This window comes from Castor canadensis, chromosome 8, assembly GCF_047511655.1.
Source record: "Castor canadensis chromosome 8, mCasCan1.hap1v2, whole genome shotgun sequence".
NCBI lineage: Eukaryota > Metazoa > Chordata > Mammalia > Rodentia > Castoridae > Castor > Castor canadensis.
Genome location: NC_133393.1, coordinates 44,975,768 through 45,003,022, shown reverse-complemented (window position 1 = coordinate 45,003,022; position 27,255 = coordinate 44,975,768). Strand labels below are relative to the sequence as shown.

At 36.6% G+C, this 27,255-nt stretch overlaps 1 protein-coding gene across 1 annotated transcript in view; it reads right to left on the bottom strand.

Moving 5' to 3' along the window:
* The window catches only part of LOC109679565 (uncharacterized), a 370,197-nt gene that overhangs the window by 90,946 nt on the left and 251,996 nt on the right, over positions 1–27,255 (bottom strand). The window contains 2 exon segments of the mRNA XM_074084838.1: positions 3,068–3,320; positions 5,262–5,480. Coding sequence (XP_073940939.1) covers positions 3,068–3,320; positions 5,262–5,480 — 472 coding nt within the window.

Sequence of the window (27,255 nt, the reverse complement as noted above, 5' to 3'; positions counted from 1 at the left end):
ACCTCAGAAGATCATAAGGGACAGCTCATCCTCTCAAGTGGCTTCCCATGTGGTGTTGCAGTCAGCTCAGTCCCAGGACCACACTTGCTCCATATACAGATCAGATCTCTGGGAGGAACTGTGAGATGCCTTGGGATACAGTTCTCCAAGAATGCAGGTGGGATCTCCATATATCTCCTGTTTGACAAATCTTTTTTTTTTTTTTTCATCTGTTCGACAAATCTTGACAGCACAGTCTCCTTGCTAGCCTGGAGACTGGGGACCCAAGACAGTTGGCTACAACTAAATCCATTCAGAAGCAGAAGAGGCTAATCAGAAGACTAAAAGCAACAAAGTCAGAGAAGAAAACACAAACACTTCTGACTCAAAAGACTCCCGCTTCCACAATGTCATCAAGGTATTTGGTGATACTGAGGTTTTGGAGTGGTCCCATGGTGGCACATGGAAACAAGTCTGCCTGTTAAGTACCAGTGAGCTTTCCATGGCACATGATTCGACTTCCCATCCCTAGCAGCAGACCAGAAATTGGACTCACTGGTGGGCTCATGTGCACTGTTATGAGTTCATTTTAATAATGTTGAATGATCTACACTGTGAGAGTCAATAATTTCACTTGTGGGTAAATTCTAAGCATTTTTAGCAGAAGCCATGTTCCCTCCAAAATAAGCAGTCCAAATTCTCATATGAAGCCTAAACAAATATTAGTGGACTCACTATAACTTCAAGGACCCCCATTGGCTTGAGGACAGACCCAGAATCCATGTGAGTAAAAGCTCAGCTCAGCAAACAGCAAAGGAATAGCCAAGGCCATCTTGGTAAAGTAACTAGCACCGTGCTACCCATGATGTGGTACAACAAACCAGCATGCTTGGAATAATCTAGGAACTATGAAGAATGCAGACCCTCAGGCCCTTCTTGCAGAATCAAAATTGGCATTTTAATATGATCTCCACAGGTCCCACAAGCACTCCAAAATTTGGGCACTTCTGTAGAAGTGCCTGAGAAAGATAATAAACTGGAAGCAGTTTCTGATGAGCTGGGTCACCCACCACAGCCCCCAAGCTATACAACATCCCCAAGAAATGCAGTGGGCAGTGCTCTGGTCTTTAGTTCTAAAGCATATTCTTGACAGTAGAATCAATTTCAGAAATTATTAGTGAGTAGAGTCCATCAAAATACCTCATGTCTGTGATCTTCTTGGCACAGTGAGTACAGACTAAACACATATACTTATCAATTGTGAAACATCTGGCATATAGAATATCATTGCATAATTTAAGATAATTTTAAAATAAATATTTGATCATATTTATTAATTTATAGTATCCATCTGTTCCCTTGGTTGGGGCTATATTTTATGACCAGGTCTATAGTACAAAAATTTAGTTAAAATTTGGATTTCCCTTCTTTTAGCATGTTAAAATTGCTTACAAATTTGTTGACTGCAAGTTACAGTATGTTTTGGCTTAAATTAGTCCATTTTTTGCCAATATCTTCAATTTTGTTTTGATAATCTAACATAAAACTTTGGAGCAACACAAATGAAACTTAGATAAAAGTTGGTGAATTGCAGGATGGGGTCATGGTTAATAGACAGGGGAATAAAAGATGCTCCATTGCACCTTGTTGATGCTGAGACTGTATCTTCCAAAGTATGTTGGCATTTCTTAATTCAGATTCCAGTCTGCTCACCAAAGCTTTTTTATGCAGCTATGATGTCAGTGGTTCTCAAATTGTGGTCCCCAGACCAACAACATCATCATCTGGGAACTTGTTAGAAATGCAAACTTGGACCAAATTCCAGACCTACCAAAAGAGAAACTCTGGGATAGGACCCAGAATTTTTTGTTTTACCAAACCTGCAATAGACTCTGTTGCAGAATCAAGTTTGAGAATCGCATATTCCATCACCAGAAAATTTCAGGCCTTGAAAATTCACGAAGCAAATGGAAATTTGGATATGGCAATAAATTCTCACTTATAAACATACCAATTTTGCATCAAATTATAACTCCAAAATTCATTAATAAATTAAGTATTTTGATGTAACTGAATAATTATCATCATGGATCGTGTTTACTACATTGTACAAGGCAATGTATTGACTCAAAATTTGAAGGAGAGATTTTGACAGAATGGAAGAAACCCTCACCTTAGCATTCAAGAGTCTGATTGTGACAATGAATCCCCCCGTACAACAAATATATACTAATAAATTTTTTAAAAAAGAATTCGAGATTCTGGCCCAGACCTAGTTGCAATGTGAGCTGCCTATATGGCCCTGGGCAAGAAATGGAGTTCTCTATGACTGGTTCCTCCTACTTGTAAAGTGAGGCAAACTCTTAGCCCACTGACTTGCAGTCTTATTGAATCAACTATGAATATAATGTGAAGATGCTTAAAAACACACAGAAGTTTTCCAATCTTAGAATCATTATTTCACTATTTATACATTATCATGTACTTTAGTATATTGGTAGTCACGAAATCCTAAAACTCTAAGGTAAAAACGCCTTATGTTTGTTATTTCATAATCATCAAAAAAGTCAAAATAAATGCAAAGGGGTGAGTTTTTCTTAAATTATCACTTAGAAATGTTTAAAACCTCTTATTCTTCTTGAAAATACTTACTACAGAAAACTATATGTCATAAAACAGGTGAATAACCTAACTAATTAAAGGAATCACAGAACAGTTTGCCTATGAAAATATTTAGTATTAAAATGTTTTTAATACTATAATTAAATAATTATTTAATAAAAACTACCAAAGTTTTTATTAAATAAAATTCTTTTATAATTATTTTGAAAGTATGACAGCTACTTTGGATTTGGTCTCCTATATGATTTCCTATTTATTTTGAAAGTATTTATTTAAGATAGTTACAATTACACTTAAATTGATTTTATGAGATGTCCGTGATTTTTTAAATGAGGAAAAACTTAATTTCAATTTAAGAAGAATACGAATGTTCATCATTATTGAAACATCCCATGTCAACTGAGTCATGCTCTAAAGCCAAGTTCTATGTCAGGGATTCACATCCTGATTATTTTATTTGACTTACCCCCAGGAACATATCCACCAAAAGCACCGCCAGTGGATCTGGAACTGCCCATAGTCCCAAAGAAATGATTAACTTTGACAAGGCATCTGGGCAGGAGGAAAACAGTAGCTGACAGCCCCATCTGATCAGAACCAAAAGAAATGTGATTGTGTTCAGCATTAGAGGCCCCAACACAACCACAGCCAGCTCTTCTCTGATGTGAAGTGAAGAAGTTGGGTAGCAAAGCTCAACTGTGTGGGGTAAAAAATGGAATCTGTAGGAAAACAAACAAAGCAACTGCAGATATAAAAGCAAGAATTAAATGAAATGGCAAGAATGAAAAACAATTTAAAGAACTCTGTGTTCTGCTCTCTTCATTAAAAGTATAGAAAATCTGATATTTAATAGTATACCAAAATTGCTAGAAGTTGTCATTCTTTCCAAACCCTTTAGTACCACCAATGAAAAGGCACATTCTATCCCCTTCATTGCTCTTGTAAAAGAACACAGAAATTACTTTAGCATAGAAAGTGTGTCAGTTTGAGCCACTGAGCATAGCAGACCATAGATCAAGAACTTCCCTCCAGTTCACAGGATTTATCAGTAGGAAATTTTAAATGCAAACTGTGCTAGTGATTTTTTTACTGACCCATTGTCTAATAGAAATGAGAAAATAGTAATTCTTCAGAATTTTTGTGCAGCTGATTAATTTTATATATGTTTTCTCTGCCTGGATGCCTAATTACAGCAGCAATAACAACCAAAATTTCATACTAAGGGCTCTCATGGTTAAATCCATTCTAAGCCCAGTAACTCAAGCAGCCTTGACTGAATGTTGGCACCATATTTCTGTGCAAATGAGACTTCAATTCACTCTGAGTTTTCTCCCCCTAAATTCCAGCCTATTAAAGCTATTTCATGTTAATCCTGTTTTTGTATATCCTACTTATCAGTGCTCTACTAAAGAGTTCTTAATTTTATCCATTCCTTTACAGGAAGTTTTATGTTTTTCCTTACATTGTTTTAAATATCTAATAAAATAATGTATATACATTTCTTAGTTCAGTATCTGACACAGACTGAGAGCAAAATAAATGCTCATTGTTGGTGTTATTGCTACAGAACCCAGTTAAGATGTGGCATGAAATTATTGCATGATTCAAGCCTATAGACCAAGACAATTGCCAGAAAAATATCTTGTGATATCTTAAGTCCTCTGTTACTTAAGAAATTGGCTAAAGTTGGCTGTCAAGATACTTTTGGCAGTCTCATTTAATTAGCACCTAAGTAAAATTAACACATTTCATTGAAGAATAAAAGAGTTCACTCTTTTATTAAAGCATGCAACATTTGTCTTTTTGCTTTGGAAATCTTAAGAAAAAAAGAAAAGCACAGAAAGAAAGGAAGGAAGAAGGGGAGAGATAGCCATGCAAAAATTCCTCCTTAAAAATGCAGACATTGGTATATAAATTCCTATTTTATGACATATTCAGATGTTTGTGATTGAATTTCATAAGAATATCAAAAATTCTATGTGTATATACATATCTACATATATAACACTTTTCACACACTCTCATGTTCTTTGTAATCTTAATTGAAAATATAAACACATTTCTATTTTTATCGGTACCATCTACATTTGAGAAAATGAATTTTACTTGTACTGTTATCTATCTGTCTATCTATACTGTCTACAGAATCATGTTTATGGAGAGATAACCTTTAAAGTGTCATCTTTTCTACAGGATAATGGCCCAGAAAGCTGCCCGGGTTTGAGTTTGGTAATTGTTTGAATTCAATCATTCTGTAGAGGGAGCAATCTTTGTTTCTCTAAGTATAAGTAATAAATCAGACTTACATTACTTCTAAAATACCTCCAGCCTAAGTCACTCTGATAAATTCAAAATAGGATAAAACATTGTTGCTAAATTCCTCTTTGGATCCTGCTTAGATATTAGAACATATTTGGATTTGATAAATTTTAAATAAATATTGATGTATCAGTTATGTATTTGTATATACAGAATCAACCATAAGATGAGCTCATAACTGTAATAGAAGTTCTTGCTCTCAGATAAAGACGTTTTTGTCTTTTCAAATAATACCTGCATTTTAGGTCTTCTGGTAAGTGGACAGGAGAGGTATTTTGTACTTTCATTTGTCCTATCAAGATGAAAATACATTCCTTTTACTTTCAGGGGAAAGCACTCACTTTGTAACTGGAGTTGAAATGGCCTGGAGGAAAAGCCACTGGCCAAGGTAATGCAGGTAGAGCCTCAGGAACCAGAGCGAGGCCATCAGCAAAATAATGTACCAGAAGCCCTGGCTTTGCCATTGAGCTAATTCAAGCTCTGAAAACAACAGTGCCAACGCAAAATGGAGATGCTTGAAGAATTCTCCAGATCCATTACTATCAGCAACTGAAGAACAGCTACAAACAAAGAAACAACAGATCAATGTTGGGTTTACAGTACAACCCAAAGTGAAATAGTTTGACAATGACAACGAAGGCATTGTGGAAACAAAACTGAATGAAATCATTTCTAATGAGTTGGAATGGTTTATTTTGGTTTTTTTCTTTCCTGTAATAGATAAATAAGGGGACATAAAGAAGCATGGATTAAGTAAACACAAATCAAAACCAAAATGAGATATAAACCTATGACCACTAAGGTAGCTATTTTAACAAACAAAATAAAATAGTGAGCCTTGACAAGGAGGTGAAGAACGGGGAGCCTTATGCACTGTTAATGGGAATGTAAAATGGTACAACCACTATGCGAAACAGTACAGTATCTGTACCCAAAATCAAACTTATAATTATTATTTGATCTAGCAATTCTATACATATGGATATACCCATCTATCTAGATTAATTTATATACAACTTGTTAAAGATCAGCTGTTTTACATTCAAAATTGAGGTGAGTTGTTAATATTCTACTAAAATACATGAATAATGATTCAAAACTTAAGAATTCTTTTATTCCTTAGCACAATATAGACATTTTCTATTGAAATATATATATAAAAGAATCACATAAAAAACATTCTGATTTAGCTCTGGTTTTTTTCTCTATATTTAGCATTAGGAACAAAAGATCTTTTCACTTTCTAAAACTGTAGTTTTATGAAAAAGGAAGATGAAAAGCTCATCTGGAAATAAGTACACAATTTAGAAATCATACTCCTAAGAATATATAGAGCAGATTTGCCTTGTAGAGACTAGAAATTCCAGGACCTGATTGTCTGGGTATAATTCTTGTCTAAGCCTTAGTTTCCTCTAGTAGAAAAAGAAGATAGTAGCAATGCCTTCATCCCAGGGTCAGTATGATGACTAGGTCAACAGATGGAAAACACTTACCAAACAGGGTGCTATGCTCATAAAACAATGGATACTCCTCTGTCTGCTGCATCTGCCTATTTCTTCTCTTTTAAAAATTTCCAGTGCTACTTTGAAATAAGCTGGGCTTCTAACAACCTCAAGAAATGTAGGAAACCTGCCTAAATGATTATATGATTCCTTTTATTTAAAAAAGATATATACACGGAATGCAAATATTTGTTATTTAATTCAAGCAGTAAAAAAAATTATTCATATAAACCATATGATCTCCATAAGAACTTGTTTTCAAATTTCTTGGTTAGTTTGCCTAGTTCTATTTTAGAAATATTTTCTAGAATGATTCAGTAAATTTGTGATCCCAAAACAGTGCTAATAATAAACATATTATCAAAGGGCAAACTAGTGACAGAGTAAGTAGTTCAGTGACTTAGTGAATAATCACATCAAGTCAGAGCAGTGCTGAGAGCAAAAGAGAAATGGAAGTTGTGGATATAGTCAAAAGATTTTACATAAGAAAGGTCATCACCCTCTTGAGACTGCCATGTACCATACAGATCGTGCCAGGGGAAGGGAAGACAAAGCATGGAAACCTGACTGTAACAACAGAACATTCACAACTGTAAGAAAATCCACAGCCAGACTACAACCTCTTAGTCTTCAGAGGACTAATTAGGCACTGAGCATGACATTGAGCATGACAATACATAGTTGTTCTTTGTATTTTCCCACAAAGGGATGGAACCTCACCTAACTGGAAACCAGTCTTTATATGACCATGCTTTTCAATGATTCCAATGAGGAACAGTTAAACAGGAAGGAGACCCTCACCTCCAAGGGACTTTGGTTACATACAGCGGTACAATTTGTGGATTAAGTCTCTGGTGGAAGAATTCCAGAATGCCTTACTGCATTACGATCACATGAAATGAAACTCAGAACTTTCTACACTGCTAAGGCAAAATGTCCTGCATGTGATCTGCTGTTCAGTTAATTATTGTGTCAGTGTTTTGTTTCTTCAAAGAGAAGAGGAAATCAAATGTAGATTTGACATTGTGTTTTTGGTAAAAAAAAAAAAACTGGAAAATCTCAAATGATGCAAAACAGAAAAGTCAGTAGCTTCTTTGACCTTTGGAAATTTCCACTGTTCTTGTATCGATTGACATTAATGACAAAGAAATTGAAGTTCTTATGCACAGAAACCACTACAAAGTCATGCTTTTGCCATTAGTTTCACTAATAAAACATTCCCACCCTCACTCAGAAACACAAATTTGTCAGATTTTTTGATTTAGGACAAATAACACTAGAATTGCACTAGATATCATTGTCCAGTCAGTACAATTTATTTGTTTAACAGTGGTAACTATCCCATATGGATTCAAAGAATTAGGAAAAATCTTAAACGATCATTCATTTGAAGTTCAAAGGTTTATACACTGCAAAGTTAGAAGTTAACAAAATAATTAGTTGATGTTAGATGGTGCCAAATGAAAAGAGAGGGTAAAGTTCATTAATTTAACAAAGCTAGTCAGGTCTTATGAACCATGTCTATATGACAACAAAATATGACAATGTTTTTCTTTTAATCATATTGAATAGGTACCTGAAATCTCTCTGTGGACTTACATAGAATTACATTCATAATAGTCTCTTCATATGTCTTTCCAAAAAACATATTTCATTCAAAATAATTCTGCCTCCATGCTTCAAAATTGTCTTAAAAAAGCATCCATTTTATTCTTGTAAACATGCAAGGCACGTTATAAAATGCAGTGCCATCGTGGAATCTCTCCATCCACATTTCAACTGTTCTTTCCTTCCTCTATAATCTTTCTTGGTTATGTACAAAGACTATGACCATCAGAAGGATAATAAATGGCCTCTGCCACTGGGGTGTGTGATATGTATAGTGGGAATTGATTTGTTGGTTATGAAGGAAGCCATAGAGCACACAGATCACTGCAAAATCACATTCAGGCCAACAGCCACTCCTCAGTTCATGCAGACAGCTCCTCTATTGCTCGCAGGCTGAGCTGCCAGAGGCTGAGAAGAACAGGGAGGTCATCCAGTATTCAGCTATTAAATGAAACCTATTTCTCTGAACTTCCGCCACATTTCATATGACACGCATATATCCCCCTTGCATGCCAAGTCCTTACAGAGACCTGAAATCAAACAAAATTTCTCTGATCCATCAGTGTAATCATAATAGTATAAAAAAGACCAAAATTGCTTTGAAGAAGAAAAAGCATGGAATGCATTCTGAAATTCTCTTCTATGGTGAGCAGAAATCATTAAGAATTTGTATACAATACTTATTACTAATCTGTTATGTATAATAATCATTATTTAAAAGTCATTACCAATAGATGGCACTAACATTTCCATATTCCCTTCTTCTGGAATAACCAAATATGTAGCATTTTAAAATTAAGGTCTTCTAAAAATTATGGTTCTCAGTAAGTAATTATTATATTATACATTATTATATTACACAAACTGAGTGGCTTCTAGCAACAGAAATCCACAGTCAGCCCTCTGTATCTATGGGTTTCACACTACATTCAACCAGCCATGGGGAGAAAAACTATTTTTTAATTTCATCTGTCCTGAAAATGTACAGACCTTTGTTCTTCTCATTATTTGCTAAACAATACAGTATAACAACCATTGCAATAACATTTGCATTGTATTGGGTGTCATAATCTTCATAAAGATAATTTAAAGTATATGGCAGAATTTCATAGCTTCCATGTAAACACTATGCCATTTCATTCAAGGTACTTGAACATTCAAAGATTTTGGTAGCCACAGGAGATCCTAAAATCAATTCCCCATGGATACCAAAAGGTGACTCCAAGTCTCTCACGGTTCTAGAGGTTAGAAGTGTGAAGTCACTGTGATGGCAAGGCCATGCACCCTCCACTGCTCTCAGGTGAGGATCCTTTCTTGTCTCTTCCAGCTTCTGGTAGTTCTAAGTGTTTCTTGGCTTGTAATATCATAACTCTAGACTCAGACTGTTTTTACCACTTGACCACTTCTCTCTGTATGTCTGCATCTTTATACCTAAAATGCTGGCCATGCTGGATTAAGCAGACCCTTCACTCCAGTATAACCTCACGTTAACTTACATCTGCAATGGTTCTATTTCTACATAAGTTCCCATTCTCTGGTAGTCAAGACTTTGTCACATCTTCAGGAGGTACACAATTCACCCCATAACACTTCTGAATGCTAACAGCAGCCTTTTTGAGAGAACGAGAGCCGTGGTGGAATGGATATAGATGGGTGAATTTGATGTATGTTCAACTGAAGTTAACAAGACCTGGAAACTGTTTGAACATGGAACTGAAAGAAAGAAAAGATTCAAAAATGGTTTGAAAGTACCTGACTCAGAGTTCAAATTACATGTATATAACATACCAGAATAAAAGCCATTGGCAGGAGAGAGGAAAAAACTAGAGAAAAGATAAGCTCACATTGACCTACTTACAAAAAATGCTTGTGGTAAGTACAAGACAATGTGTCCAATAGTCACCTGTATTTATGGAAATGGAGTTCAAATGGTAGCAGAACTAAAAATATAATTTTGAAGTCACAAACATAGTAGTATGGTTTAGAAATTAGAAAAAACCTAAATGTTATAAAAATGTTGGTGAGTAGGTTGGATATAAATTTTATTTTTCTTATTTTTCAATGGAATCTTCTAAAATGACACTGAGCCATATGCACCCATTGAAGCAATTATTTTCCCACATGCTGCCTGATGGCCTCATACTCACTTTACCAGGACAAAATCTTCTTTCATTTGTTTTCCTGAAAAATCATTTATGGATGAGAGTTTTTAAGGTCAGAGAGTTTTGAGCATAGGCAATAATACTGATGTACTAATAACAGAGAGTACATATTGAATGTATAGTGTAGTGGGAGTTTTTCATTCATATCTAATTTCCAGGACCACATTGCAGAACATGTGTTGATGTGCCCGTTTTACAGATGAGGAATTGACAAGTGAGAGGTTTCAAATTACTTGCTTTAGATATACAACTATTAAGATAACCAATGACAGATTCTAGACTTGAACTTGATATTACTCTGATGTCCAAGCCTGTGCGTGTCCACAGTCCATGCTGCTCTGGTGTAAGAGGATTGAGGAAGTGACTCCCTTCACATTGTCATAGATTGGCTCTGAAATGTCCCCTAAAGGTCCATATGTTAAAACCTGACACTGTTGGAAGGTAGTGGCAACTTTAGGAGGGACACCCTAGTGGGAGGTCTTCAGGTCATTGAGAGAATGCCCTTAAAGGAGATTGTAGGACCCCAGTCTCTTTCCCTTTCTTTTTTTTTTTTTTTTCTTTTTTTTGCTCCTCAGCTCACCATGAAGAGAGTGGTTTGGCTCTGTCATGTGTTCCTGCTGTGATGTACTGCCTCGCCACAGGAACAAAACAATGGGGCCAAGGAATCATATACTGAAAGCTCCAAAACTGTGAGTCAAATAAATCTTTTCTCTTAGTAAGACGATTATCTCAGGAAATTGTTATAGTGAAGGAAAGCCGACGCACACACTATGAAGTTACACTGGGACTCAGTTAAAATGAAAACAAGCCAATGAGTCAATGACTCTTTGCTCTGTAAAGGCAGGAAATGTGTTGGTCTGGCTTATTGGTATATCCAGGTGCTAGCACCAGGCCTTGTACACAGCAGGTGCTTACAAACAAGTGTGTACTAAATGAATGCATTTCTTCTTAAAATAAAGAGATTTTCTAAATGGTTTCAGTCAAAACAATGATCTGCTTATGTTTAACTTATCCTTTTCTTTTTAGTTTTTGGTTTGATTGTTTGTTGAGACATGGTCTCACTACGTAGGTCTGGCTGGCCTGGAACATATAATCCTCCTGCTTCAACATTCCAAGTTGAATCCCCTGGAATTACAGTCAGGTGTTACCACAGCTAACTTATCATCTGCAATATTTAGACAGCCCATTCTATCTTCTTTCCTCAGTGGCTAAGAAATTCAAAGCCATCATTAGAATTGTCTAACTGGCAGCTAAGAAAACCTAGTAAGTGCACGTGAGTATATCATTAAATTTCTGACTTCGTGGACTCTTCCAGCATGTTCACTGTGACATTATGTGCAATAAAAGGGTGGAAATACGTAAAAATAAGGAGGACTTATTTAGAAAAAAAACACATTAATAAAAAATGAATGACTGTAGTACTATAATTAAGTGCTGATTACTGTGTTAACATTAATATAGTAATTATAATGTTATCAGTGTTATTTTTACAGCATTATTAAAATGCTCATATCTACAGTTGCTTTGCTTCATTGTTTCAAATATTTGTGTCAAATGCATACCTGTACATTTATCAAAAATTCTGGAAAAGGTTGTTATTCATTCCTTCAGTGTTTATAAAATATGATAAACATAAGTTTATCATGATTTTAACATTTTTAAACTGGACTTTTCTCCTTAAAATTGTGTCTCCTTGGCCAATTTGGGTATTATGCATTTGATAATAATGCATTGTAATTTTAACAGGTTTAATTCAATTTACAACAAAAGCCTCTAATTAAGCTAAAAGATCTTTGAAAACTGCTAAATCTTAGGGGTAATATTACCACTGCTGACATTGAAATAATTGATCTTTCCCACTGAGGCACAGAAGTCTGAATGTTCTAATGAGAATACAGCACTGGAAGTATATTGAAGGAGTCCAAAGAGACTCCCAAGCTCTTTAGGCTGTTATTTCCAGTGACAGTCTCTGAATGGGTGTGGAATGCTTCAGAGGGGACAGGGATGGATGTATAAAAAGACAACTGAAAGCAAACTTCAAAACAAAGTCACCACTTAAAGCAAAGGTGACCAAAGCAAACAGTCTGTTTGCCATTTTGCGAAGAATACATTTTTTTATTTAATCTGTCCTGTGATTCTGTTTTAGAACATTAATTTTGCCATTTATGAATAACATTTTCTTTAACACTCTGTGATAATACCAAGTAAAATATTAGAACACACCTATTTTTCCAAGAGGAATTTTCTTAGAGACAGAGGTTAGTAAATAGAGGGCCATGGCTTCATGATAAATAAGATATATGAGAACTAAGGACACAGTTGTCCCGGACTGAGCAATGACACAAACCTGGAAGCAGAAATGGATGAGTTTTGTCACAGTTACTATTACAACTTACCTTCTGGCTTTAGGAAGTCACTTGGCTTTGCATCTAATCTGTTAGTAAGAAGAACACTTACCTTGCTGTTATTTACCTGGCCTAATTAGTCACAATGTTTACAAAGCCTTTCATAAGTGAAACTATGTAAGTACTTTATTAATAATTGGAGCAATAATATAGAAGCAGTTATCTTTGAAAATAATTACATCGATGAGCTATGTTATAATGCATAGGCAATGTAGTAAAAGAAAAATAACACAAAACTATAGCTAGCCATAGTAATGTTATCAGAACCATCCAGGACTTGCAAGTCTGCCCAAGTCTGATAAGGAGAGACAGATCCCCATGCAGGCTGGGAGTTGTGGTCCCAGTTTTAGTCTTGGCTTTTCTCTTTACAAGTCTTGAGATATTTTATAAATTATCTAGTCTCTAGACCTCAGACATTTCAAAAAATAGGTAATTGTACTGTTCATCTCTTGAACAATAGTGAGGATCAAACAAGAGAACAAGTCAGATACCTAGCAGAGTGTATGTCACTTTGAAAGAAGCATTATTTATGATATAAAGCTGTGAGGTCACTAACTAGACGAAGGAAGTAATTCTGAAACTTGGAACTGACTTTTAATGTTGCAGTTAATGCAAAACACATCTCAATGGAAGACATCACATTGAGATTCTTTTAATGAGACCAATAAATGGCTCAGACGTTTAAATCGAGAAAGAAAAGACACAGCTTCGTACTCTCTTCTTTGCTTCTTTCCTAAAACCACATTTCAGATTATGTGTGCTAGAGACATAGTTGTTTGCAGCAAGAAGTCCAAAAATGCAAAGGTAACCCAAACCATTGATAATACCAGGTATGTGAAAACATGAGAGAGAGAATCATATGCCTACAGTACTCATAAGGATTTAAACAAATGCTCACAAACTATCATTGTGTGTCGAGTACATGGTAACACTCAGATTTCATCGTGGGGTCCAGTTTAACTTTCCCTTTCTTATCAAAATGTGATTACTTTGTCAAATACATTGTGGATCTTACATCGCCCTACCATTATAACAGTCTAATTCAGATACAACTCAAATTAGGTCAAAGAAGATGACAAATTAAGAGCAACTCACAGCCAAATATTGGCAAGAAGTCAAAGGTATATCCTCTGTGATCTGTAACATGCTACTGGGCAGAAAGGTTTAGTTCAACTAAAGAAAACTGAAATACACATAACCACAAAGGATGGACTTAGCATTATATGCATCTTTGATATATAGACATAGTATCAAAAGAAAAATACATAACATACCTTCAAAAGTATGAATTTTTAAGTCAGATGTAACTGGTTTTTAGCAAAGAAGATATGTACATCTGAGCAAAATACTTGATCTCTCTAAAGCAATTCTTATAAGATAATAACTATTTCAAAGGTTAATGGAGAAATTAAGGAGAATATATGTAAAGCTATCAGTATCATATCTGCTCCATTAATATTAGGCAATATAATTATCTTTATCACCATCCTTATTAATAATAATAATGGTAGTAATCTCTAAAAGTAATAGTGGAAATAATCCAAATTTCACTGTCTTCTCCATTTAAAAAGATGTGTTATTACTACAGAAATATATTCTAAATCCTTCCAAATTGTCAAGAAAAGTTTTAGCAGTTATTAGTATGTATCTTTTTTTAAAAGTTCTAAAGAAAGACTAAAATACAGGGAAATATGTCCTCATAATTTAGTACAACAAAATACATAATATACTAATTCTTTTTCTTTCCAATTGCATCCTGAGTTGTTTTATTTAGCCACTTATTATAAAAAGTAATTCGTGTTGATAGCTCTGAGTAAATCTAGAAACTAAAGAGCTAATTAAGTTCATTCTGAGTGATATTTGAGTCTCTGTATCAGTACATATGTGCACTCATATTCAAACATCTGCAAATAGCTTAGTGCTACTGGATGTTTCTGGAAATTGATTTTCCATGATGTCTACTTTCACTAATCCTTTGCTCTTGGCAAACAAACCTAATCTGTAAGCCTTATTTGCAGTGGAATCATAGATCACGCACCTGGTAGAACAGAACTAGAATGTCAGAGATTATGATCAATGTGGGAAGGAGAGGTAATGAGAAGACAACTTATTTTATATGAACATACCGTTGACAGAGGATCTTAAAGAAAGTTTTACTTTCATACACCAAAAAGTGGTCGCATTTCTATAAATACCTTGGCATCTTCAAAGCCATATTTAAGTGATATTTTTACAAATAATTTTCTTGTATATATTTCTAAAACATTTCCTGACTTTTAGGTCTTAGGTTTGATCCCCAGTACACACACACACAGAGAGAGAGAGAGAGAAGTTTTAGAAAAAGTGGTGCAAGAATGGCACGAGTGTTGGCAGAGAAGATGTCTGAGGTGACCTGATGATGACTCATTAGAGTTCTGCGTCCTGAAATGGAAGTGGTTCCTTCTGGAAACCAGGACCTCTAGAATTTTGAAGAGGCTATTTCACCAGTATTTCGAGTTGGAAGCATGTGGAGAGTGGAAATGTGTTAGGATTAATGGATCCTGTGTCCACAGCTGCATCTCTTTTGCAGCACAATGAGATCCTTATACTATTCTGAGGCAGTGTCACAAAATTTCTGAGTTAGTGGAGCAAACACTGTAAATTTTCAGATAACGATCCTTGATTTGACCCAGTTGGCAATCAATTCAAACCCATATCTGGAATATGTGTTGGTGCCAGTCAAGCTGAATTATTGCCTCTTCCAAGGGGGAAGGAACACAATGTAGTCTGCCAAGTGTCTGGTTGGTCTCCTTAAGGCATGCTGCTTTATCAGGGACAGCATTTGTTCTCATTGTTGATGGATTGATGATTTGGCATCAGTAGCTAATGTAGGTTATAGTGAATGCCAGCCCATATAGTTAAGCCTGTGCATAACTCTGATCTCTGCTCACATGCCTATTTGTTCCTTTAATCCACTATGCCAGCACCAAGGTGGTTGATTATAAAGAATGACTGATGTTAAACAGATATTTTGTTGACTTTTCTTAAGTGTCTCTTCCAGGGTAGATGCTACTTGTGCATTAATATGCCACAAAGTACTTCCCCTTTATCCATGGTTTTGCTTTTCACGTTTTCAGTTATCCTCAATCATGGTTCAAAATATTAAATGAAAAAGTCCAGAAATAAATCATTTAAATAGTACGTCATTCTGAATAGCATGATGACATCTTTCATGACCCTCATCCCAAGAGGCATATATCATCACTTCATCCACTATACCCACACTCTATATGCTACCTTCCCACCTCTTAATCACTTGGAACTCATCTCAATTATCAGATTGTCACAGTGTCACAATGCTTGTGTTCCAATAATCCTTATTTTATTTAAAATAACCCCAAAGTTCAAAAATGGTGAGACCGGCAATTTTTTTACAGTACATGTTGTAATTATTCTGTTTTATTATTAGTTGTTTTTAATATCTTCCTATGTTTAATTCATAATTTAAACTTGATTGTAGATGGCTACACATAGAAAAAAGCTAGGATAAATACAATTGAGTACCATCAGGGTTTTCAACCATCTGCTAGGATAGATGGAATGTGTCTCCCATAGATAAGGCAGGCTAAAGATCTGATCACTTTATATTCTTCCAAAAATAAATTACATTTCTCTTTCCCAAAATTCTTTATTCTATACCTCCATCTTTTCCTTTTTAAGCCAGCCAAGTCGTTTGTCTCTCTCACAAACCTTTATAGAAGTTTACTTACACAGTTTTCATTTCAATTAAAAGGAAATGACTAGTTGTACCTAGAAAAGTGCTATCCACTAGAGAATTCACCCAGCCTCTTGTCCTACAAAAGCATCCCTGTGTGATATGTAATATAGCAGCAATTTATTTTCCATTCATACCACCTACAAACTATGCTTGTCCTTTTTCTTTTCCCATCAGCTGGTCATAATGGACCTTCTCTCCCAAGCAGACATAAGTATTAGCTTAGAGAGGGGACTCTGGTGCATTGGTGGTAGATAACATAAATGTCAAACTTACCAGGTCATGCAGCTAACTTTAAAAATTGAAGTGGTTCCAGCAATACATTGTCATGGGTATGTGCAAATGACCTACTCATCAAGTTATATATACTACATATATGCATTTGACATCAACTATACCTCAGTAAAGCTCTTTATAAAATAAGGTGATGAGAGAAACCAAATGCTATGAAAATCTGTGAGATACGAGTAGAAAGAATGAGAGAGAGATTGATGGACAGATGAACATGGAAGGCTGCTCTGTCAAGGCAGCATCTGATCAGATCTGAATGGCTGATCAGATCTGAGCTATGGCTCCATGTCAGAGAGTGACAACAGAAAAAAAAAACATCTAGATGAAGCAACTGGGTGCTCCAATAGGTCATACCAATGCTAGTTATTCTGTTCCATTCTTTATCTTCTACCATGATCCAAATCTACCTTTATAGTTGACTTTGTTTAAATTTAAAATTGTCCTTTTGGCCAAAGAATCATGTAATGAGCTACGTGTTTGCTTCCTTTCAAATTCCTATGTAGAAACGTAAGTACCAGTGAGATGGCATTAGAAGGCATGGGACTGGGTAGTTAGGTTTAGATGAGGTCATAAGCGGCAGAGCTCCTATGATGAGATTAATGCCCTTTTAAGAAAAGAAAGGGAGGCCGGCAGAGTAGCTTTGGGTTATAATACATATACACATGGAAATATCCCAATGAAACACACGATAAGTAAAATGCCTTTTTTTTTTTTTTTACAAACATGAACAGGAAGGCAGAACAGGCCTTGTTGAGGGGCTGGTACCAGTGGGAAGGGGGAGGGATACAAGGAATGGGTGTAGGAGGGTGAATATGGCAGAAATATTATGTGCTAATGTATGTAAATGGAAAAATTAGACCTGTTGAAACTATTCTGGGAATGGAAGAAAAGGGGATAGGAAAACTAATGGAGGGGGTGAATTCAACTATGATATATTTTAAGGAATTTTGTAAATGTCACATTGCACCCCCAGTACAACAATAATAATAAAAGAAAAGAAAGACTAGAGCTTGCTCTCACAGCCAAGTAAATATAAGATGAGGATAGCCTTCTATGAATTAGGAATAAAGGCTTCCCCAGACACTGGATCTGCCAGTGCTTAGATCTTGGAATTCCCGGTATATAGAACTGTGAGAAATAAATACTCATTGTTTAAGACACTCAGCCTGTGATATTTTTTTAGCAGTCCAATTTTACTAAGACCAATTCTAATATAAATGCAACATATGCCGTATTGTGGTTGAGGTTGGGGTACAGTTAATTACAATAATTGATTTATTTGCATGGACCTTTAGCAATGGTGAGTTGGCTGCTTAGAAGCACTTTCCACTCTGTCTTTTGCACACTTCCAAATGGAGAGGAAAGAAAGGTCTAGATATTTCCCTTTTTCAACTTCTCCTTGTACCAGGAGTCAATACATGACCAAGTTCTGGGCAAGGAGATGCAAGGGGCAGGTTAGTGAAGGGATTCTGAGAAAGCTAATCCTCTCCCTAGTACAAGAGAGAAAAAAGTTCATTCCCCACTGGCCCTTCTTGGTAAATGTGATCTTGATATTTGGAGCTCTTGAAATCTTGAAGGGGTGGAAGGAAAGAATTGCAGGAAGCTGAATCATAATCCTCACATAGCTGGGCTACAGTGCTAAGATCAGCAACTGCCCTTTTACCAACTCCTGTTACTTCAGAACACTTAACTCCTCATTTTTTTTGTTTTCTTGGTTTTCCCTTTACTGGCAATTTTAAAGTACTAGTTACTGATACTGATAATACAGTACATTTAATTTCTAAAGTCTAACAAAATCTAGAATAGATATTTGCCTTAAATAAAAATGTACCAAGTAAACAAGACTAAAGTGAATTAAGAATTATCATAAGAGGTGGAATGAGACACCCATCACACTTGCCCTGGTGATGTCACTCAAATCATTAAAAGACAGAAACCAAAGAACTGAAGATTTTGTTAGTTTTATTTTAAATATTCAAGGCAATCCTTCAGTTGAATAGCAGAGGTGAAAGAATAATTTTTTCAAATGCTGGGACTGAGATTGGTGCTATGTGTCTGTATGTTTTGTAGGTGACAAGATAATTATTACAGGGTACATTATCAGAAAGTGTCATTTAGAAAGGTTGCTATGAGATTTCCTAGCAAAAATGGTTTCTCAACAAAGCTGTGATGTGTGTCTTTGAGTGTGTGTGTGTGTGTGTGTGTGTGTGTACAGAAACAAGTCACAGCACTGGGATCACATCTGCCTGGAGGGGATTACGACAATGCACATGCAAATACGTTTAGAAACATGGTGAAAAGCTGTTATTATGTGAAATGTTACATTTCCTGTACTATTCCTCCTAACTATGACATTAATTATTAGGTTCAATTTGGTAAAAACAACACAACACAAAACACAACCACTTGATAGGTAATTTAGGAGTACAGTGTATGAAATGGAAAGAAGGGCATGGTGTGGTATCAAACAGTGAGTGAAATACCCTACAAATTAGCTCTGAAGCAAAACAACTAAGTTAGGCATTTTAAATTCCTGGATTTAGTGGATTTTCAGAATGAGGGGACAATGCAAGAACCGCTGTGTAAAGCAAATCGTAATACAACTTCCCTAGTGGGTAAAAGACAGAGTGGGAATTGGAACCCAAGTCTTAAGATCCAAAAGAGCTGCAGCACTTAGTAAAGAGCACTATGGAAGAGCAGTACCTGAGATATGTAAGATCATCTTCTAAAATCTTTGTGTACATTTAAAATGAATCCTTGCTTATATAGCAATTGATCAGATTGTTTTAAAAATAAACTCCTGAAATCATGAGCAGAGCTTATGAAAATAAAAATCCTCTTGTTTTCTTCAAAATCTTTACCACAGCTTTTCCATGTATTTTTCAGAAAGCATCAGAGAGAGAAAAAGGGAGGATTGCCAAGTTTGAGAGCGGGGATGTCCTTGAAGACAGCCTAAACCAAAATAAACACAAAAACAAACATGTCTACAATTAAAAGATAGCAACACTGCATTATAATTAGTTGTCTCAGGAAGTAAAGATGTTTTCAGTTAACTGAATGGGTGACAATTACTTGGATTATTGTCATACTTAAAATGTCAGTGCTAAATGATTGCTTTAAGCACATAATAATAAATTCTGCATTCTTAAGTGGCAAACACGTCAAAGCCAAATATAGAGAATGCTTTTACTGGAAGCAAAATTGAACATTAACAAAAACCTGCAACACACATTTTTGAAGCAGAGGAACAAAAGAGGGATAGCTGTAGATACACAAACATGATTCTGGTATTTACAACTGTGCTTAGAATAAGGAGCAGGTCAAAACTCATGGAGAAAATCTGTCCAGGGGCACGCCCACCATTTCAGAGGTAAATACATAGGGAGAGTTGACTACAGAGAATTCTCTAGAACCTCAAAGACTTCTTTCTGGAAATCTGGGTTAATTATAGCATTTATGAAAATAGCATTGGTTAATTTCACACCTGCGATTAAATCCGACACGATTTCCTGGGATATGTTATGATCACATTGTAGTCCTGCAAACCATATTTTCCCCTGCTTCAGTGTTAATTGTACAGGATTAGCAAATAGCAAGTGGCATTTGCTTACACTGCTGCTGTTGTAACATCTCTCCTAGTCTCACATAGAGGTTCTTACTTCCTCTTGAATTCCTAAGTCCCCCAAGCAAGCATGAAGCCCTGTGTAGCCCAGCTGTGGCAGGTCCTCCATTCACCACCTGGAAACTAATACCCCGATGGGGGAAGTTGTGTTGAACTGCAAAATTGGAGGGAATGACAGGTCTCCCTTTACAAGACAGAGTTCAGTTAGATATGCTGGATATCCTTTTATCTACCACCTATGCTTCCTGAGAGCAATGGAGCAGAAATATGTACTCTGTTCTCTATTTGTGGGTTCTGTACCTTCTGAACTCAACCAATCACAGATAGAAAATATTTGAAGCAAAAAATTGTCCTGAACACATTTTGTCCTGTCACTATTCCCTAAAAATATAATCTAGCAACATTTACATTGTGTTTACATTGTACTAAATATTATAAGTCATCTAGGAATGACAAAGTATGGAAGAGAATGTGCATAGATTATATGCAAATGCTATGACATTTGACAAAAGGGACTTGAGCTAATATCGATCTGGGTATTCTGGTGCCCACAAGGGTCCTGAAACAATCTTCACAGTTACAGAGGAGTGACTATAAAGGTTTCTGCCCCTCTTCTCCCCTTCCCTGAGGAGAGAAGACTTGTGATGCTATCATACCAACCAGAAAGTTCTAGAAGTTCAGAGTGGACAAGAAGCCTGTAGTTTGGAATGCTAAGGTGGATTTTGAAGGACTTGTAAGATTTGGGCTGGCAAAAAAGCAAGAATTTGAGGATTATATAACCAAAAAAAATAAATAAAAAATATTGAGGGGGTAGGGGGGAGAGGGAGGGGGTGGAGTGGGTGGTAAGGGAGGGGGTGGGGGCAGGGGGGAGAAATGACCCAAGCCTTGTATGCACATGTGAATAATAAAACAATAAAAATAAAAAAATAAAAAGAGGAATCCAAGAAGAAGGAGGTGGTAGAGTGACAAGACAGACCTAACTGCCTTCTCTCTTTCTTAGTAGAGGAAAGAGTTTCCCCCGAAAAAGGTCATGAATATTAAGTCATTTTTAAAAAGACCCAGGAAGCCTTTATTGTTAATATCCTGAATCATTTACTTCTTAAAAGGAAAATCAGGAGGAAAAATCTACTCTTCACTTTCTACTTAAAACAAATCATTATTTTATATTGGACCAAATAATTTTGGTACTTCTTTCTTGGAATTTATATACCCATGACAGCAAACTGTTAAGAGTTTACAAATTTATAACTTTGAAGAAAAAAATTATCTTCCTTTCAACATCTTTTAAATGTTGATTTAAGTGCCAGTGTCTCACACCTGTAATCTTAGCTACTTGAGAGGCTGAGATTGGGAGGACGGCAGTTCCAGGCCAGCCAGGGCAGAAAAAAATTTCCCAAGACCCCATCTTAATGGGAAAATGTTGGGCATGGGTGGCTACAATGGGAAACCTAAAATAGGAGGATAAAATTCCAAGCCCACCTGGGGGGAAAATGTGAGACCCCCATCTCCAAAATAAACAGAGCAAAAAAGGTTGGAGTCATGGTGCAAGTGGTAGAGAGCCTTCCCAGAAAGCACCAAACCTTGAGTTCAAACCCCAGTATGGACAAAAAAAAAAAAAAAAGCTTGGTTTAACAAACACAAGATCCTAGCAATCACACTAAATGCTGAACCTAGAAAGCATTACATGTACTTTGAAATCACAATTCAGGCCACACATAAATGAACAGATGGTGCCATGTGGCACCACCATGCACATCAGGTGGCCAAACAACTGATAGAAAATAGAAATACTCCTGAAATTTGTACAAAGTGTAAATATACAAAGTGCCATCAGCTGCATGGGTGTCATTTGATGTGACCACAACTTGTTTGTGCTGCGTTTTGAAACAATGAGAAAATGGAAACAATAAATTGGACGGCCTTTTTAAAAACTTGTTAACTTTTCTGCCTGCAGTGTGGAAAGAGAATGGATTTTAGCTGCAGTCAAGAGAAAGGTTTAACACAGTTAACCATTCACCAGCAGACAGATTTGTCTGAACAGCAACTTATTCCACTTTTGAAACAAGGATAACACACACACACATGAAAGAGCTTCTTGTGAGGGAAAATCTGGGAGAAAGTCAGCTATGCTGACTGAAAGCTAGCTCATCCATCATTGCAGCAGAATTACTGAATCACCACTTACTCATCCATTTGATAAACCTGGAGGAGTGTCCACACACATGAGACAGACAAGGAAGTGGGCGTGTTCACAAGGGGCCACAGACTGCAGAGTACAAAGACACTCCATGGTGTCCTTGAGCACGGCAAGGAGGAGCAGACACTCCACTCTGTCCCTTTGCACTGCTCTCTTGTCCTATTTTTGAACTAATTTCCAACACAGGAAGAACATCATAATTATTCAGCCAATGAGAAGAGAAATAAAGTGTTGTTGAAACAATAACCTGATATGTCTAAAATATTCCTCAGACCCTCTTCCAGAACCATCTACAAATAAGTATATACTTTAATTAGTAAAGAGAGAAAGCAGAACTTAACATAAATCAAGAGTGTTTCATTATAACTGCTGTGAATGTTAACATTAGAAGAAAAAATTATTAATGCTTTTATTTAGACCCAAGGGTCTAATTCCTTGTAAATGCTTTTTTATAATGAAAAAGTAAAGCCAACTACTTAAAGAAATGGGATATCCTGGGACAATGCTTCCATTCTTTTCAATGCTTAGTATTTTTAAAAAAAATCCATGCAAGGCATTTATTCAATTATCACTGTCCCAGGCACTAAGCGAAGATCAGTAAAAAATTACATTTTTTTTAAAATTCAGCATGCTTTAAATAATCACTTTTTTATGTGTTTCTAGAATTTTTATGTATTTCAAGAACCAAATTTTTTTTCTAGAAATCACACAATGCATCCTAAATATGTATTGAAAGATTGCAACAGTGTTACATAAATCTAAAAGCAATGTCACTCCCATGGGAAGGGGAGATCTGAGGTCTATTTAAATTATCTATTTTAACAAAACAAAATTCATAAGCTATTTTAGTAAAGAAGTTTGGATATTATTCTTCTCTTTTGTCTTCTCCCATTTAATGAAAAACGGGGAGTCAGATACCACCAGGCACTAATGCTAATGTGGCCAATTTCCAGGCCACTGAGCAACCAAGGAGTACACTGCAAAAGTTGGTGTCAGCACCCAGTGCTGGGAGCATACTATAGTGACACTGTATCTATAGATGAGAGGGATAAATAAATCAACCATAAATGAAGTACTAAAAGTGTCTAATTTCCAATACAGTGCTTCCAGCAACAACTGAAATTAAAAAACTGTTAAAATACAGCAATAGCACATACAATCTTGTTGAGAATGCACTGAAGCAAAGGTTAACAATAAAATAAAAAAAGAATGAATATGCATTGGTGACTGGGATGTCATGGCTGCTTGATTTGCTCTGATGACAAGCAACAAATGTGTCAGATCCTACCTAAGTTTGGAGGGTCATGATTTTAGTGCCAAAAATAAAAAAATATTCTTCCATTTGTTCAGTCACTGTAACTGGAAACACCAAACTGCAATTTCATTTAAAGATGCTCATGACAATTTTCAGGTTGTGTGCTAAACTCTACATCTTAAACAGGCAAATGGAAATCCATTTCACAAAGACCATTGTGCATATGCCTGCTTATTGGCCCCAAAACAAGGCCAACATATCTGTTAAAAGGTAAGCTCAAGCAAAAATATCTACAAGGACTGGTGCAAAAATAAAAAAAAAATGTACCATTAAAGGTACTAGACCACAAAATGTTTCTTTTACTCTGCACTTATTATCCTTTGACCCACTGTGATTTTTTTAGGTTTGCTATTTAATGTTGCATTTCCTTGCAACTCCCTTGTTGGGACAGGGAAGAATATATTGTGTGAGTTCTTTATTCATTACTATAACAAAATACCTGAGATAGGCTACTTTATAAAGAAAATATTTAGGTTATAAGTCTGGAGGTTCAAAGGCATGGCATCAGTATCAGTTCAGCTCTAGAGAAGGCCTCAAGATGGATGGCAGCATATTCGTGGAAGGGCACATGAATGAGAGAGTGAAAGCACATCCTAAGCCAAGAGCACATCCAGGAGTAAGGCTCAGGCTTTTTTAACAAATCGTTCTCAGGAGAACTAACTCAGTGTCCTATAAACCACTTTAATCCTTCTCAGGGGTAGTGCCCTTTAATTATCCCTCACAGGCTCCACCTCTTAAAGGTCCATCACCTCCTATATTGTCATAGTGGGACCAAGCTTGGAGAACATAAACCATTGGAGGACCAACCACATCCAAAGTATGATGCACATTAACCATGTGATGCTGGTTACTCATTTTGCCCAGGCTCCTGCTAAGAATAGAAGGAATCAGTGGTCTCCAGGCATGTATGGGATGAGGGGAGGCCAGGCAGGACCCAGAACAACCATCATTGTCTTCTAAAGTTTTTCATTTACTTTTCTGTGATAGAGCCTTAAACTCATAGTTCCTCTGGCTCAGCCTCCCAAGTTTTGGGATTACAGCCCTGAACTGTCATGCCTGGCTCTGGTTTTACTAACAGGCCTGGAGGTGCTCAGCATGACCCCTTCTGTCCTTGTGGTCTCCTCAAGGCTAAGTAAAGCTCTTTGTCCAAACTGCTGATATGGCAGACCAAGAGTTGTCCCATGTCTACCATCAGACATTGTGGACCCAGAAGGACACATTTCCCAAAGATATTTCCATGAGCTCAGCTGTGCTATTGCATTTAGTTGTTGGATCTGATTCTCTAGTACAAACCACTTGTATGCTGAGCCCATACTGCAAGATGACTGGTTAGTGATCTATCCTCTGATACTCTAGTCTCAGGCCCAGTCAGTCCATCACTCTACCAGCTTTTACACTTCTGGGCACAGTCTAATTCCCACCTAAATTCCATATTCCATAGCTTGCTCCATGGCTCTATTTCCATGACCAATCCTTAGATGACTACCAAACTCCCTCCTATCCCTATGTGTAAATGCACATATGCCTTTACAATGTGACTTTCTTGCTCCTCCAAAACACAAAATATCTTTCTATTCCCTTGAATCTAAGATAACCTTGTGGCTTGCTTCCACCACAGACAAGGGTGGAAGTGATGTTATGTAACCATGTCACTGGTGGGGATCACAAGAAGCTTTACACATTCTTTTCTTTCCTTCTTGGAACATTGAGACCATAATGTGCAGAAACCCAGGTTAGCTTCCTTGAGGATGAGATATGAAATGCTGGAGGGAGAGAGAACTGACACCAACTGGCAGACACATGAGTGTGGCCATCATAGAATATCCATTTCCAGTTGAGCTGCCAGAATGAAGCAGTGATGAGGAATCCCAGACAAGGATGACAACTGCCTAATGAATGAGCTTAGCTCAAAATTGTGGCCCCAGAGAAGGGTGAGCAGATAAAATAGTGCTTTTTTAATGCAGTAGTGGATACTTGTTAAAAAAATATCAGTACCAAATTATGCGGTATCACAAAACGTTGTCATGACCAAAATTGGCACTCTGTGGCATTAGCTTTGAAAGAAGGTGGGTTATGGTGAAGCATGTAAAACTGGCCAGGCAGCGTTTATTAAAGAGGGGAAGGCAGAGAGAAATCTGTTGGAGGACACTGTCCCCATAGTGGAGAGGGGGAGAACAATTTGAAAAACCATCACCAGTAGTGACTTGGAAAGTAGAAAAGTCACAAAGCACTTGCAGATCTGGCTGAGAAAAGCTTTAGACAGGTTGTGAACTTATCAGGTGGGTGCTTTTAGATGTAGATAAGAAGGTACTACAAGACAGAAAGGAGCTAAAAAAAAAACTCAGCTTGAAAATACACAGAGTCATGACTTCCTGAGTTAGTAAATAAAATTTTCACCTCTGTATCTCCAGTTAGCAATAAGAACTTGGTCCAGAATAAAGGGTATGGCAATAGGCTCTTTGTTAAGATTTGAAAATAATTTCAGACATTATCAAGTACAACCCTCAGCAGGAAAAAGGGCCTCTGTGAATCTTAGATATGTCCTACTGCATCCTGACCTATCACCTGAAGTAGAACTGTTTCAAAAAAAAAAGGACTACTTCAAACAGAATAGCCAGTGTGACTTTTATAAGACTATAATGGAATAGTTATAGTTAATCCAGCACATGAAATTTTTTAGGGACTTTTACCATCATAGTAAAAGCATGGAAGACAGACACGTCAAAATAGAAATGACTCTGGGCCCCCAACTTTAAATGAGCAGAATGCAGAGCAAAGTGACTTAACATCAACATGAACAATTTCTTATCAAGTAAGAAAGATCAGTGGGTGGAGCCAAGAGCCCACAAAAAGCTAAGCACAGAACAGTGGCATAGAGAATAATTTTCAGGGGATATAACTAAATTCTAATCTAAAGAGGTTCCCTGCTCTTGGAAGAGCAGACCTAACCACCGTGTGTGCCCATCTGGACTTCAGAACTGCTATGAAACAATAACTTATATGAGCCTCTTGTTCCTCAACTGTGCAGGAAATGGTTACCCTGGCAGGTGAGTGGGGGAGGGGATGGTAACTACTCCTTCCAGTTCACTGGTCCCTGAATCAAAGGGAGCCATGCCTGAGAAGCTGCATACAAGAACTTTTATTTAGATCTCATGCTAATTTAGATGATGAAATCCTAGCTGATTGGACCCTAACAGCATAATGGAATAAGACTTGTTAGGTGAATATATTTGCATATGGTAAGACAGTGGATAGACAAGGAAAGATCATTTGCACTGGGTAATCGATACATCTCTCGATCCCGTGTACATTTTTGTTGTTAATATTTTGAGATAGGGTCTTGTTATGTAGCCCAGGTTGGCCTGGAATGAAATATATAGGCCAGGCTGGCTTCAAACTCATAATCTTCCTGTCATAGCCTCCTGACTACTGGGATTACAGACATGCACCACCATGCCTGGTTTAAGATAAAGTACTTA